Source organism: Empidonax traillii, unplaced genomic scaffold (assembly GCF_003031625.1).
Source record: "Empidonax traillii isolate 1590-97213 ecotype Southwest subspecies unplaced genomic scaffold, ASM303162v1 scaffold238:size1398292, whole genome shotgun sequence".
NCBI lineage: Eukaryota > Metazoa > Chordata > Aves > Passeriformes > Tyrannidae > Empidonax > Empidonax traillii.
Window position 1 is genome coordinate 883,772 of NW_020955431.1, and position 16,579 is coordinate 900,350.

The following is a 16,579-nucleotide window of genomic DNA, read 5'->3' on the forward strand; positions in this document are numbered from 1 at the left end:
TTGAAAAGAGCCACTTACTAGCAAAAAAAAAAAAAAAAAGAATTATCTCCACAAAACTAAAGGAGGCATACAGATTTAAATGAGTTACATGGGATGATTACAGATTTCAACTACTGAACAGGGCTGAATTTCACTGATAGGGTCTGCCATTTATCACAGTATTGGATGGATTTTAACCAGGCAATTTCAAGCAGTAAGTTATTCCCTGCAGCTATGTGCTTTCTAACCATGATTACAATACCAAAAATTCCCAGGACAGGGTACACATAATATTTTCACATGGACCAGTGCGATATCCATGGAAGCTCTTGAAGTTCTCTGTGAACAGAATTAGGTTTTCACACTTCTAATATAATTTAGGTGGATTAGGCAATTGGAGAGCTATGGATATACCGGTAAAACAGAGGGATCAAGGGAGGTGGTGGCAAGAATTTATTTCTAATAATTTTATCAGAGCTCTTTGTTATTTTTTAAAATGGTGTTTACCAAATTTTTCTTTACTTTTTTTGGTCATATCTGCCTGATTTACCTTCCAATATTTAGAACTGCCATCTCCTCAGTGATAACTTTTTAAAGTAACTCCAAGAACTCCAGGGACTTTTTCCGTTTGGTTGATTTTTTTTATTATGTCCTTCCCCCTAGTACTACAAACAATTCTAAAAAAAATTGTGGTGCCACAACACAGCAAGTGGCTCAGCACAGTGGGGAAAAAAACAAAACCAGAAAGAGAGCACTCTAATTGAATTATCCGTAAATACATGTTCAACCAAAACTTATTCAGTGTCGCCAAAATTCCTCCCTAAAACCTGTAACAGATCTACATTTTTGTCCTTTTTAATGAAGAATATTAAGTGTGGACACCAGGGAACCTTGGGACTGATTTGCAAGGTGTTTGGTTTCGCTGTTCTGAACAACAGCAGTCAACTGAACTACCACTACATGCAATGAGAATTTAAAGTACTCCAAAAATTTACCAAAAATTTCTATCTTTATATCATACAATGCAAACTAAGCATATCAAAATGCTAAGATTTGCAGAATGACCTTGTGTGAGATTCATGTCTTGGTTGTTGTTGCCAGAACCTGCTTGCAGTTCTGAACTGCCCTGATACGTGACAGCAACTTTTCACATCTGATTTGACAGCTTTGTAACACCAACTGAGCAATGCAAGTTAACCACGAGAGATATGAGATTGATTTTCTTAAGCTGACAGCTTAATAAATTTCAGCATTAGTAACAGGAAACTTGCATTGTCTTAAGAAATTAGGCACTCAGCATAACTGCAAATATGTGAGTCAAACTGCCAAGGCATACTTTTAAGATGGACACGAGGTACTTACATCAAAGTATGCTCCCGCATGTTCTAGTATCAGCTGAGTAGAATCTGGCTTATTTTTACAGTAAGTAACGTACATCTGGAATTTGTCTGCCTGCAGAACAAAGTGCAAATTTACACAGGTTATCAGAGAGCATCATTCCCATCCCAAAGATTTTCCACAATTATCAGAGAGCTTATCATCTCCATCAAGAAATTGAGCTATATGGAATCTGCCATTCAAACTGGTAGCATAAGAATATATATCAGGTAAGAAAAATTGAAAACAAGAGCAATGTATGCAAAAGTACGTTATTAATATTTAAGACAAACCAAACCTGCACAGGGGTTTAGGCAACTTGCATACATTTCAAGAGCAGCTAAGTACAGCTATCTGACAGGAGTGCCCTAATTTTTTTCCTCAGTTAAAGATACACGTTTTTAATCAAATTGAAGGAAGAGGTACTTTCGCAAATTTTACAAATCAAAAAGGGATCTGAGAGCAAGAATCCATCCCTTCATGCCTCCTATCTCCCTTTTTACTTCTAAAAATAAGTCTGACTTATTACCCAAGTAACGAAGCAATGCCCAACATCTTCTGGTAGCTGTTCATATTTTTCCAGCTCCTTGAGAAATATACTGTGGATAGAAGAGAAGAAACAAATAGTATAAAGCACATGAAACGTATTCATTACAGCACCTGATATGGATCTATTGTCTGTGAATAAAGGCAGTTAGAAAACTTGCTGTAATTCATGCCAAAAGCATGAGTTAAAGAAATACAGATTACTGGAAAGGATAGAAATGTATAATAAAAGTACTAGTATAGAATGTAATTCAATAAAAATTCTCATGTGAACATCAGAAACTGAACCAGCAGACATGCAGTTAACACATATGTGCATACAAAAATTTAGTAGTTTCTTTTGTTTTCCATCAAGAAGGTTTCCTACTGTTTCCAGTTTCAAGAAAAGCATAGCCTTCATCTCAAAAAAAAAAAAATCCTAAAAAAAAAAAAGAGGAGTTGTTTTTTGGATGCTCAAGTTCTCAAAGCATACAAAGAACAATAAATTCAGGGTCTTTTATTTTAATTTAATTGATTTTCTTTATTACTTTAAAAATCATAACCTAATACAAACACCAATGAATTAACAAAGAAGGAAAATTCAGAGCAAGACTTCTGTAAACAGATTTCCCTAGGAACCATTCCATTCAGAAGAAATGTAGTGGACAAGCCTCCTTCATGCTCCATATTCGAGTAAATGTATTTATGCTGGGGCACCTCCACAGAAGCTAAGAAGAGCCAAGGAAAAGTGATGAGCCCTACTTTTTCTGACTAACAGCTGCACGTGGAAATCAAGAATGAGGGTTCTAAAAGAATGACAGCATCCTGATGTTTGTGCTACGTTTGTATTCTATTGAGTTCAGTGTTTTTCATCTCTTTAGAACAACTCAAAAATCTACAACAAAATTTTCATGTACCCAAGTAATTTCTTAGAAGCTGAAAGATGCCTGAGACTGAAAAATAAAGTTTCTCACAGTGTACTTACCTAGCTGCAAAAAGCAACAACTGAAATAATTTAGCAATGCCAGAGGAAAACAATTAGATTTTTTAAATGGAAAAGCATCCGTTATTCATACACACAATATTTTCATTAGGAAATCCCTCAGGTCATCATTTGGATTTAGAAGTAATATGGAAATAGAAGATAAGTCACTCACTTATTGTGGAACTCATAAATTTCCTGCATGTTTCCAAAGATAATGTGTTCTTTGTTTACAATACCAGGTGGGATCTCCTCGACTCCACTTGTCATTTCCCATAGATACGTCTGCCCAGAACAAAAAAGATGCATGAAAAGTGATGATAAACTCCCAGCAGTAGCAGCCAGGTATCTGTAAGCATGCATTCCTGGAGAGAAACTAGGGAAACATCACACAGCATCATCATCTCCAATTGTGACAGTGCCTGTTGTGTCAAATATACCTTGTGATTTTGACACTGAAATCCAAGTTCTAAAACTGACAATTTAACATAGTCCCTGAGACTTCATCATTTAAAATGCATAGTGTTCTTGACAACCTCTAATGCTTCAGGATATTCCGTTATCAAGGTCATGTCTGCAGTCTAGAAGTTCATGCTTTGTGCAACAACTACCAATGAACATTAGTTGCTTCAGCATAACAATTACTGGGCACTTTTCCATGGAATCTCTCTGAATTTCTATTCAAAAAGTCAGCTAGTAGCAGAACATGTGATACAGATAATAAGAGAATTAGCACAAGCTCTTCTCTATTGCTAGCAAAGCAAATAAAGTAAACCCCTCCTTTTTCCCTCCTCTCTAAAACACCCCCCTCCTCCCAGCCATGAACTGGGAAAGGAACAAATGCTGAAACTCAGTACTGACAAAAGCAAAACATACAGGATGAATCTGAAATGGCAGTTATCAGATGTAATTCTAGGTTTCTTCTTAATAGCAGTAAAGATACTTAATTTGGTTCTATGACTCTAAACCAATCATGCTCGGCTGTTAAAACCAGAAAGAAAGCAACGGATTGAATCCTGCCTTCAAAGATAAGTGAAAAAAAGGAAACTTACATCCATGCATTCCCGGAGGTCTCTTACGTAAGCCTTTTCTGTCTGAATTAGTTCAGCCATAATGAACCTTAGGTGACAACAGAAAGAATAATCATATCTCAGTCTGTTAGATCACTATGAATACATAATAACCAGAATACATCTTTCTCCTCATCAGCTTTTGCTTTTTCCACTGCTGCGAGAAAAATTTGAGAACTGAAATGTGAAGAGGGACAACAGATGAAGGAAACATAAGAGGTAACATCCTCCATTACTAACCAGCACAAAAAGAAATGGGGAAGGAGATGAAATTTTTCTCTAACACTTTTCAATTACTACAGTCACTTAACTTCTGTCTTCCCTCCTCCCTTTACACACTTATTTCACATTATTTTTAAAAGGAAAAAGCATGTTAAAAGAAAACTAATGTAGTTTTCAAAATTTAAGATTCTGACATGCTAGAATTATCTGTGAGAACAAGCATATGAATAAATGGCAACAGAAGCTACTAAGTAATATCGCTCTCTTTTTACCATTTACACAATTTCTAAGCGGCCCGACAAGCTGTGACAGATGTTTCATTATCAGGATTGATTTATGCATTCTCATTAATTAAAAATAAATAAGTTTATTACTCTTTCCTGCGGGCAGACTTTCGTTTTTCTTCGTTAAGCTCATGAGCAGCATCGCGCAGTTTCACCTCTGACCCAGGGACACTGGCTGGGATTATATCCAGCTGCAAGCTTTTGCTCTTTATTAAAGAAAGGAAGTATTGATTAACGAAGGAGACAGGAGAAAACAGCAGCAAAATCAAATGCAAGTAAAGCTTGTTTGTCTGTCATCACACTCAAATTTCTCTTACCGATTTATTGGAATCAGAGGAAATACCCAGAGCTTTCTCCAAAGAGGTCCTGTATTTCTCCATGCGCAGGGAAAAGTCTCTGTACCTCTTATCCACTGCTGTGACACATTTTTTAATCTCTGTTGCATGAGCATGCCCTTTTTCACAAAAGCCATCAGCCAGCTGTATCAACAACTTCACTCTCTCTTTGGTTTGCTATGAAAACAGGAAAATATAGTACAGTTACCAGCTCTACCTGTCATGCAGGGGGTCATTTTGCGTAACTTGCTACCAAGTGCAATCGGAGAAGCCATTGAAGGAGATACTTTCCTCCTCTCTCTTTCCAGAACTCCTTTAAACAGATACCTTCTACTTAATAAAAATATCACAAGATTAAGGTAGGTTTCCTTGGGCTTTATTATTACAGGTCTAGAAGCAGGTTGTTCTATTTTTCTTTCAAAAATGTACTTCATATCTAACCCAGAGATTAAATTCTGCTAGGTAAGCTTTTCAGAGCATGGGTATTCTCCTTGCATCAATACAAAGGGGTTTTGATGTGAAAGAGGGTATTTTGTTCATTACCACTGAAACACTGCTATTGGACCTGGCTCATAGAATCTGGTCTCAGAGATATACCTCCTCTGGACATCACTGAAATGCTGAGATGGAGATAAGACTTGTTATATGCTTTACTCTTTAATGGATTAAGACTATGTTCTTAAAATCTTTTCAATATTATGCTTTATTGTCACACAGTTGTTTGAGAGAAACTAAGAAAACAAGTAGCGACCATCAAACCTGTAACTAAGCGCTTTTCCCAAATAACAAGCTGCTTGAGACAATGCACATTCTTTCACATAAATCACAGACCATCCACAATGGATGACTTTATAGATCCGCCTCTCTCTCTGATGGCATGTCAGAGTAAAGTGCACTGCCAGGCCCCTTGTTAACAGGGAGTTAAGCAAAACAGTCAATAAAAACTTGATTCTTATGTCAGCTGAAAAGAGTCAACAGTTTGTCCTCTTTTTTTTTTTTTTAAAACTCTTTTTCTTTACTAATGGTCCCTCATTCAAGCATTTCTTTTCATTATGGAATTAGCAAGGTCTAACACATCCTCCCAACAGGTAGCAAAATGCCAAGGGAGTGGCACAAACAACATCCTTTCAAAAGGGGCACCCATGTCTTCTGCAGGCTGACAGAGGAAACAAGGGGGAGCAGTGGTGCTCCGCATGCTGGAAGGGATCCAGCAGAACAAAGGCTGGAGCAAAGCCTAGATGAAAGAAAATCCAGATTTGAAAACCAGAAGTGATCTCTGTTCTTTCTGGATTCTCTTTTCTTGCCTCCCACATGTCCCCATGACCAAATCCCTCCCCAACTGTCTTCTGAGGCGGTCTTTCAGACAAATGAACACTAGCTTGCTTTCTTGGGCTCTGTGATTTCTCTATGAAGGTCAGAAAGCCAAGGGGTGGAAGCAGGTGACAGTTTGAATAGGTGACAAAATGAAACACACAGACAGACAAGGCTACATAAATTCATGTACTTCAGTCATGCACTGGTTTTCTGTCTTTTACATGTGAAAACTGGTAAGCCTCCTGAGTGACATTCGCATCTCTGTAGAGGCCACCAGAAATGCAGAATTACATTGTGCTGCCATGACACAAAATCTTTACAGCAGAATCACAGAATACTTTAACGAGTTACCTAACAAAAAAAGCTTTAATTCTTCTACTATCTTCTAATTAAATCATAGCTGAATAATAATACGCCTTTTTGTATTTTGTATCCTAAAAAAACATCCAGGAGTCCACAGTCATGAGGATATGAAAGAGGAAATCAAAGGCCCTGCAAGGTTTGTAGGTATTGAAAACATTTTTAAGCTATCTCACTACGATTCTGTCATGAGAAATCAACAGCACATAGGGCTCATGGAGCTCCAGTAATAACAATGATTATCTGCCAGTTTTCTTCTGGTTTATTCTAGTCCCAGTAGAAATACAAAGAGAGAGCCAATGCAAGTAAACAGATCTCAGGACACATCTTTGGGGGATTTTTTGAGGCGCAGGGGGAAGTTCAGTTGTTTTATTTTGTTTCAAATTGTGCATAATTCAACTTGTATTCAACTTGCGTATCAACAACTTGGACAAACGGATAGAATGCACCCTAAGCCAGTTTGCTGATGACAGGAAACTGGGGGGGAGTAAGTGATACATCTGACGGCTGTGCTGCCATTCAGCAGGACCTTGATAGGCTGGAGAGCTGGGCAGAGAGAAATCTAATGCAGTTCAATGAAGGGAAGTGCAGGGCCCTGCTTCTGTGGAAGAATAACCCCAGGTACCAGTACAGGTTGTGGGCTGACCTACTAGAGAGCAGCTCTGCTGAGAAGAACCTGGAAGTCTTGGTGGATAACAAGTTGACCATGAGTCAACAGTGTGCCTTTCCAGCCAGAGGGTCAATGGTATTGTGGGGTGCATCAGGAAGTGTGGCCAGCAGAGGGAGAGAGGTGATCCTCCCCCTCTACTTAGCCCTCATGTAGCTGAAGCTGCTTCTGGAGTATGTTCAATTCTGGCCTCCATAGTTCAGGAAAGACAAGGAACAACTGGAGAGGATTCAGTGGAGACCACAAAGATGACGAGGGGTCTGAAGCATCTCTCTTATGAGGAGAGACTGCGGTAGCTGGGCCTGTTTAGTCTGGAGAACAGAGGATTGAGAGGGGATCTCATTAATGTGTGTAAGTATCTCAAAGGCAGGTGTTGAGAGGATGGTGCCCCACTCTTCAGTGATGCCCAGAGACAGCACAAGGAGCAATAGCCATAAACTAAACCACAAGAAGTTCCACTTTAAGGTGAGGAAGAACTTCTTTACACTGGGGGTGGCAGAGCACTGGAACAGGCTGCCCAGGGAGGTTTTGGAGTCTTCCTCTCTGGAGGCATTCCAAACCCTCCTGGATGCATTTGTGTGTAACCTGCTCTAGGAGACCCTGCCTTGGCAGGCGGGTTGGACTAGATGATCTCCAGAGGTTCCTTCCAACTCTAACTATTCTGTGATGCTGTGATATTTTATTTATTTTACCTTTGCTGTGATCTGAAATTCTTCATGCTCTTTTAACAACTCTTGAGTGTGCTGGATACTGGAACCAGTGGAAGTATGTGTGGATAAATAAAACTCTCCATTGTCATGAATCCATTCCAGAGCCTAAATAAAGCAATAATGAAGGAAAAGTAAGAGAAAAGGCAATATATTTTTGCCATCAGAGACCATCTGTAATCAGTATTTCACAAACACAGATTGGCCACAGGTAATTTTATTCTATGTCACTTGTGGCAATCACCTACAATATCAAACAGTTCATAAATCCTAAATAATTCACTCAGTCTATGAAGCAATGCTTAAAGAACTAAAAATTACATATCAATCTTAATACTCCAGGGAAGTCCACTACTACAGGACTACAGCAGTCCACTATTAAAAGGCTCTAACTGATTGTGTTTACAGTTCTGGTAGTATACTCCCCAACCGAGAACAAAACAAACACTTTTTCAGTGCCACACAGGACAGCTGTACTCAGAAATATACATTTTCCAACTTGTAAAAATGTACATAAACCCACCAAATGCGTAGGCTAAACTTTCCAAGCACATAAGATGTAACTATCACTTCACTCTTTCTCTGACATATTCCAGCCTCACAAAGTACAACCTGTGCTCCTAGAAATTCAACCTACGGCAGAGAAGGAATGGTGAGATGTATCAGTTAAAACAATTCATGTATGTATAGGCAGAAAAAGACAAGAACTAAGAACTGCAAACTAAAATTGTTTCTTTTCCACATCCTGACACCTTATTTGCTCACTATTATGAAAAATGCTGATCCATGTTATTATCTGTGTTCTACCTCCATTAATATCTGCTGCCCTTTTAAGCATAACTCATTGGTCCAAAGGAATTTCTGGCTCCCAGAAAAACAAGAGTCATCTCAAACTGCTGCATAACAGTAAAAATCCACCTGAAGACTGTAGCTCTAAATGCAGGACATCTACAGCAGTACGCAGAAGTATGTGAACTTAAAAACTTCTTGTTTCTGACAAAGCCAATATCAGATGTTCAAAGAGTTTAATACAGCTTGCTTAGAACCATCTTATTACTAAATGCATGTATATCTTCTGTGTTTTCAGTAAATACATACAGCACTAGACAAAAATTTATTACCCCAAGAGAAAAAGGAGTAGATTGCTAATGGGTCCTTGCTCCTTCCTTAAAAGGTTAAACTGAAATTATGAGAGTGAATCTATCCACATTATGAAGAAAAGAAAAAGTTTTATCTTGGTGGACAGTAAATATGTATTTTTCAAGAGCATAACCTTACACTGAATCAGAAAAGGCATTGTCTGTATTATAAGCTCATCAAAGCTGTGACGGAACAACTTTGATTCCCTTACTTCCACTTAGGATGCTTTTGCCTCTTGGTGCAAAAACTAAAGTGAGTAGGAAGACTTCAAAATCCAACACTGCATGTGAACACTAGGATGCCATTTACCTAATCACATACTAGTACAGATGCAAGCCTGATGAGAAGGGCCTGTACTTTAAAAATTTACTGATGGAAACAAACCAACAACTCTTGGACTTCTGTTAGAAAAAGCAACATTTCAACTATCTCTATGACACCCCTTGTCATTCTAATGTCAATCTTTGCAAATGAAGACTGATATGGACAGGCAGCATGGCTACTTGCTGATATTACTAACAATATTTGATACTTGTTTTTAACTTTTTTACCTCTCCCTTTTTTCAGTGTGTTTATTACACAATGCTGGAATCAATGATAAATAAAACCTTCCCACATCATAGAATGGTTTGGATTGGAAGAGACCTTAAAGATCAATTAGTTCCAATACACGCACCATGAGAATGAAATGTTATTGTGTCATAACTTGTTGGCAGCTTTCTAGAGGCACAATATAACAAAGTTCATCTTGATGTTAATTCCTACAGTTTCGATCCGCTCTCATTTCATGTGAGGTATCACTACAGGAAGTAGGGAAATCAAGTAAGGGATCAGATAGGCCCTTAACTCCAGAAAGATTTGAGAATCTACCACTGTCCTTGCAGACTACTATAGTATCTGTTTCCAACGCAAGGGTATCAAGTTCTGAAAGCACAAAGAATGGGTTTTTTTCCATCTTCCAAACAGTAATCTAAATGAACACACCAACATTCCCATTTTTTTTAGCTAATCAGCGTGGCGTCCCATATATGGTTTGGTTCGCTTTGCTTTTCAGTGACTGAACTGGTGATTCCTGAAAAATGGGATTTACAGTGAAAATGCTGACAGATCTTTATTTCCAGTGTTTGACTGTTAGTCAGTAATCTCTACACAAAAGCAAGTAGATCATGTGCTTGGCAGAGGCTGAAATTAAGGTTATTCAAAAGTGGGGTAGGGGGTAGGGAAGAGGTGGTGTTGTTGTTTTAAAGAGGTATCAATCTTCAAATTCACTCCAAGATTTATCTTGCATTAATTTTTTTGTGAAAACATGAAAGACAGACTGGAGAATTCTTTCAAGAGAGCAAACCAGACCACGAGTATTTAAATTTTTGTCTAAATTGGCTGTCAGAAAGAAATAAAAAATTAGTTTTTTTAGTCCTTTAAAGTAGCTCTAACTATACTTCACACTATGGGCGTTGTGTCTGTTTCTGCAGAACAAGAACAGATAGTTTCCTTTTTTTGTCCTATACCCCATTTAAAAAAAAAAAAAGTGATAAGAGACCATCGCAGATCATTTAAGTTACTCTTTCTGCCTTGAACTCCCCTACTTATTTTTATGGCATGTGTTTTGATTAGTAAAGGAGATTTTTGTGTGTGTGTGTGGTAGTTACTTTATAGTTCTTTCCAGACCGGTAAACTCAACAAAATACAAAGAGGTGGATCTACCGTGCAAGACACCATGGAACCAAATACACACAGAATTGAAAAACCAAAGTAATTCAGTTATTACTGTTTAATGAGTTATCCAACTTGTCAGATTTCTAGAACTGTCAATCAACTTAATTAGATATTTTTTCCGCAACGTCTGAGAAAAACGCTGCTGCTAGTTATTTTCCCCAGACAAATTAGGTGTGTGTGTAAAAGTTAACAAGCATAACAATTTGTCCAACACAAGCTTGCAGAAATGAGATTTGCCAGTACCAGATGAAGCTGGCAAAAGCAAAACACCACCTTTAAGTTACAGCAGTACAGACACCCTGCTTCAACAAATTTAGTTTTCTGTGTTAAAGACAAATAATTTACCTTTCTATTTTAACTATTGATCTTTCAGTCATTTGAAATACTGAAGTCAATGACAAATTTTTTACTGTGAGACAAAACAATGTATGACAACCCTCGATCACACCAAAGAAGATTTTTAGATAAAACCCTCACCTGTTTGGCACTTCTTTCAAACACTACATATTGTTGGCACTGATCAAGACGTCTTTTACGCATGGTCCAATAATGCAGCACACGGTTCTCCCTCTGGAACAGCTCATTCAAGATATCTGAAGAAATCCAAATAGTTTCAACAGAGGTTATTACAACCAAAATTGAAATACCACATTAAAATCAGGACAATAAAGTACTTTATACTGTAGAATTTACTATACACTTGCTCTTAATGTTATTTGTTGTTTAGTTTTTCCCTGATATTCATGAAACACAGTGTTGCTTTTTCATTACTTACAGAAATGCTCGTTAAAGAAACTAGAGGTGCAACTAAAACTTACTACTGACACCCTTTTTTCTCTCAAATATTTTTCATGAAGGGACTGTCGCTGCTTATGGCAGAATTGAAAATGTAGGCTGATAAAGATGGTTCCTGAATGGAACCTCAGAGAGAACAAGCACACACAAGTAATCCCTACATGCTTAACATCTCATATTAATTGAAATTAAAAAATATTTTCTTATTATATCAGTTTCCTATAAAGTAGTATTTTAATGATTTAATACAAATGAACAGATACACAACCTTAAGTCACTACAAGATCAAATGCAGCATAAGCAGACAATATATGTACAGAAACTCAAGTAATAAAAATAGACAATTACTAAGTTCATGATTCTCTATTACCAAAAAAAAAAAAAAAATCAAAATCCACACAGTATAATTGAGTAAGCTGACTTGTTCAAATATGAATGTTCACTGAGCCTTGAAAGAATTTCCAGGTAATCAAATAATTAACTCTACAATTTGTTTTTCCATTCCTGAGTATTAGAAATTGCCTGCCATTGAGAATTCACATCCAAAGCCCACTATTATCATGCAATTCCATATGTCCAACTTTTAAATTGTTCCTAGCAAAAGAACTCTGCTTCTTTAATGCTTATGGTTTTTATCACCAAACAAAGAAATTCTAGAAGTTTCTTGTGAAGCTAACTTTACCCTCTGCTGTAGTTCCCATCTGCTTAGATGCAGAGGGGAACCAGGGTCTAAAAATATTCCCATAAGCGAGACTAAGACAAAAACGAGGCCAGATGCCAGATCCCAAAATGGTAATTCAACTTTATTTCGTAACACTAAAGAGCAGAGAGGAAAAAGGAAGATAGAAGAGTGGGAAAAGCTACGGGTAACTGTTAAAAGCACAGGACAGGAGTTACCACCACCATGAAGTGCTGCTGGCTTGCAAGCTACTAGATCTCTGCTGGGCTTCTTCCCTGGTCGCCTTGTATCCTCCGAGGAACTAGCCAAAGCAGCAGGGTAACAGAGTGGCAGCATATCCTGAAGCAGTCCTCAAACAGCCCCCCAGCAGTCCCCGGGGCACAGATCTAAATCCTGTGGTAGTCCCTGGAGGCCCCTTAGCCACTTCACCAGCAAAGGTTGCCTGGTACCAAGATGGGCCCTGAGTGTCCACTGGCCGGTTCCCCAGTCTCCAAGCAAGATCTGCCTGGCATACCTTATTTGGGAGAGTAAGTCCTTCCTGCGTTTTTTGATTGTAACAGCTCTTTATCTTTCTTGCTCCTTTACCTGCCTCTGTTGGCTTGCTAGGTGCCTCCTAGAGCTCGGCTTCTGCAGCAGCCTAGCTATGGCATCAAGGCTTTTAAACTCCATGCTCAAGACAATGGCAAAGCAGACTCCATCTTGTAATCAGTCCACTACAGTTGCTTCTAGAAAAGCAGCCCTACTTGACTTTGTAGCTACTGCAAAATCAGATGGCAATCTGAGTCAGAGGGAAATGGGGACACCCAATGTCTCCACCAGGTGATTCTGTCAGACGTGCACAGAGCCAAAGGAGAGGTCTAGCAGAAGAGATCACAAAAAGGGCTCATTCTTCACACTAAAGCTTTACTTGATTTTCTTTTATACCTACAGCTAGCTATTTGCCATGATCCACAATTACAAATGGAGGATAACAGGTGCTAAGTGCCTTAAGGTCCCTGCATTCTGCTCCCCCACCGTACAGGTCCACCATACTTCACATTTCAAAAGCTAACAACTCCAAAATATAGTTTGACAGAGAAGCTCAAATAACAGGAAGATGGAGGGGAAAAAGCATCTTTGTCTACCTCATCAGTGATCTGGGACCAAACACAATCACTTGTGACAGCCTCTCTGAGGATTATGAAACCTGTCTGCATCACTGCCAACATCCTCCTACTTGGAAGCAAGTATTCCCACTTGCCACAGGGTGCTGAGATCACCCAGGACTTGCTTTGGGTTGGAATCTGGTCACTGCAGCCAAGGTTTTCTTTCTGCTGGTCAGGCTCCCCTCAAATATGCCTCAACTGATCTGTCCCTTAGCCAAGCTATGAGCTGATTTGCTATGAGCCTCTCCTGCTTTCTCGGTTTTATTTCTGCCTTATGTCACCTCCAAAATGCCTGCTCAGAATATATCCAGACTTAGGGAGGCAGGGAGGTGGGGAATGGTGGGTGGGACACAATCATCATTATACAATGCAACACACCCAGTGGACACAACATATAAAAAGACATCTTGATAGTGACGCAAGCAAAGTAGTTCTGACAAAGAGCAAGCAAGGTGAATCTAGCAAACTGGAGCAGCATTTGTTCTGCCAGGACATGATACAGATGGCAAGGCAGTGAGAGATATTTGGCTGGGCACTGTTAGTGTTCGTGCCATTAATTTCTTGGACTGACAAGGAAGAGAAAAAACATTGTATAAAACACTCCAAGAAAGTTATAGAACATCAATATTTAAGACTAGGTTTGGAAAAACATCTCTATCTCAGGCCATCTGAACTACAGTCCTTCTTGTTATTTTCTTTTGATTCCAGCATTTGTTAGGATTGTTTCCTAAACTTCCAGGCTCAAAGAGCTCTCAGCTGTCTCTGCATCCTGTACCCTCTATCAACCTATCTAAATCTACAAGCATCATTAGACAAGTTCCTGTTTTGTGTTCAGTTGCAGCCTGTACAGCAGAAACGGGTAACAGAGAAGCACACAAACTTAGCAGCAGAAACAAAGATGAAGATGTCCCATTTCTGAGCTTACAGGAATTGTCACCAACTGAATCCACCTGCCACAGCACAGTTTTAGGCCACAACTCTTTCCTAAATAAAGAGAGTATTTGGATACTCTGAAATGCACATCAAAGAAATAATTTACACTAGTATGCCAGGACAGAGGGACACCTCTCAAAGTTCAGTACCACTGCAATTCCCGCTTCCCATGAAGCATGTTCTTAGCTAAACTTTGCCTAGATTAAGACATTACTTTTCTAGGTATCTGCAGCTGGGCATAAGGATCAAGTATGCCACTGAATGAGGTTTTTGAAAAATGTTCAGCAGTTCTGCAAGAACCCAAACTCAAGGGTCACTCAGATTTTTAAAGCGTTAGTTTATATACTATATAGAGTGCAGTCTGCCAGTTTCAGGCATATACCTGAGTATGAGTGTGTAATGCTCTAGTAAAATGCATTTAATCTCTATTTCACCAAAATAAAATAAAACAAACACTCTGTTTTTTTCTCCATTTATAAAAAGAGACGGAAAGAGGTTTTTTTTTTCCTTACATGCATACTTGAACATGAAGAACAGAATTTACTTTTAAATCATTTGGTCAGCTACTGCCATACCATTGAGAACTAATAGGAAGGAGTCCTCACTAGTTCTATCTTGACTAATGTTTAATTCTCAGTAGCATATATTACATAGCCTATAGGGGAAAAAAGTGTTAGAGCACATAGCTTATTTCTTCTGCTTGGGGATTTTTGTTGTTTTTTTTGCTGCTGTTTAAACATGTAGAAACATCCAGAATTTTACATGCACACAGAACATGCATAGCACTATGGTTCTGACGTATAACTATTATTCTTAAGGATATTAGAGGAGACCTTTCTACTCTTTCCTCATCTGAACACATTTTACCTTTCTCAGAATGACTGTTTCTACACAGATTTCCAAACTGCATTTTTAAGAAGTTTGCCTAGTATTCACTAAGTGCAGTAGCTACAACTTCCTGCTTGCTTCTGCTTTGTTTTCATTGTCTACTACTGAGACAAAGTCAAATGTGAGAAATGTCAGCAACACTTCTTCAGTTATTGATAGTGCTGGCAGTTACGTTGAGATTTTGTCTTGCACAGTTGTATAAATGTTGATATCTTGGCGACAGTGGAAAAACAATCCTTTGTCTTAGCTTTAAATGCTCAAAGTTTCAACTGCCACAATCCAACTATTTCCTTAAGAGTGAAAAGTATGACCAATACTCTATTATCTTTCCAACACAAAAATTCAACACAGGAAGACCTTCAAGTTGAACACTGTCAGATATACGGGTAAGTTTAACACAAACTACTCCCGCTGCAGTAAAGCGAAGCAGGGAGCATGTCCCTTTCTAATAGAGTCATCAAGTAAATTAGAGCGGAAGTGACCTCTGGAGGCCATCTGTTTCAATCTCCTCTTCAAAGCAGGACTAACTTCAAAGTTTCTCAGGGGCTTGTTCAACTAAGTTTTAAAAATTCTTGAGGGCAAAGATTCTAATACCTCTCTAGGCTACCTGCTCTACTCCATGTTGCTGTAACACTTTCTCCCATTACAGAATTTTCCTTGCTGCGACTTTTCCTCTAGACCTACTGCTGTATTCCTCTTGAGTTTGGCTCCATCATATGCATAACTCTCCTTTGGGTAGCTGTAAACAGCAATTAATTAGACAATTAAACTTCTCTGGTTTTGAGTCTGTAGCACAGCCAGAGTGTTCAGTCACAGCTTCAAAATGCATAGAGCGAAATACACCTTGCAAATAAATTTGTAAAATGCAGTATTTACTTCTGAATCTCTCTGATTTCTGTTCTGCCTACCTCACACATCAGTTACACATACCTATTAATTTTTGCTCTTTCTTCCCTGAAAGCCCTACAGATCTCTCTCTCTTGATTCCCTAGAATGCATATTATACCTTACAGTTGCACAACATATTATTAATCTCAGCAAAAGCCAAGCCTCATATAGTAGCTCTTCCCTGCTTCACCTCAGCTACTACATATCTACCCAACTAATTTAAATTTGATGTCAGTTACCCAATACTTCATAAAGTTTCCCAATACTGATTCAAAGTATATGAAGGGCCCGAGGGCACAGATCAAGGGATTACCTTGTATCACACTGGCACTCCCAATGAACTTGCAGATTGCACAACGCTACCACGCTGAGTAAACTTACAGTGATCAGTTCCTATCTGGCTTCAGACAAAATACTATCATATGGAAGTTTACTATCTCGTTGTCTCAATAAAAACAGCACATTTGAGTCTCAAACTGAAAGAAGATTAGGTGTAAGCAGCAGATAAATAAATTCGAAGCAACTTCACTTGAGTATAAGAGACTTTGATGACTGGCAGATCCTTCTAAGTGT

General features: G+C 38.5%; 1 protein-coding gene across 1 annotated transcript in view; it reads right to left on the reverse strand.

Moving 5' to 3' along the window:
- The window catches only part of TRIO (trio Rho guanine nucleotide exchange factor), a 250,107-nt gene that overhangs the window by 85,872 nt on the left and 147,656 nt on the right, over positions 1 to 16,579 (reverse strand). The window contains 8 exon segments of the mRNA XM_027888455.1: positions 1,342 to 1,431; positions 1,886 to 1,955; positions 3,039 to 3,148; positions 3,916 to 3,982; positions 4,530 to 4,645; positions 4,757 to 4,951; positions 7,808 to 7,930; positions 11,156 to 11,271. Coding sequence (XP_027744256.1) covers positions 1,342 to 1,431; positions 1,886 to 1,955; positions 3,039 to 3,148; positions 3,916 to 3,982; positions 4,530 to 4,645; positions 4,757 to 4,951; positions 7,808 to 7,930; positions 11,156 to 11,271 — 887 coding nt within the window.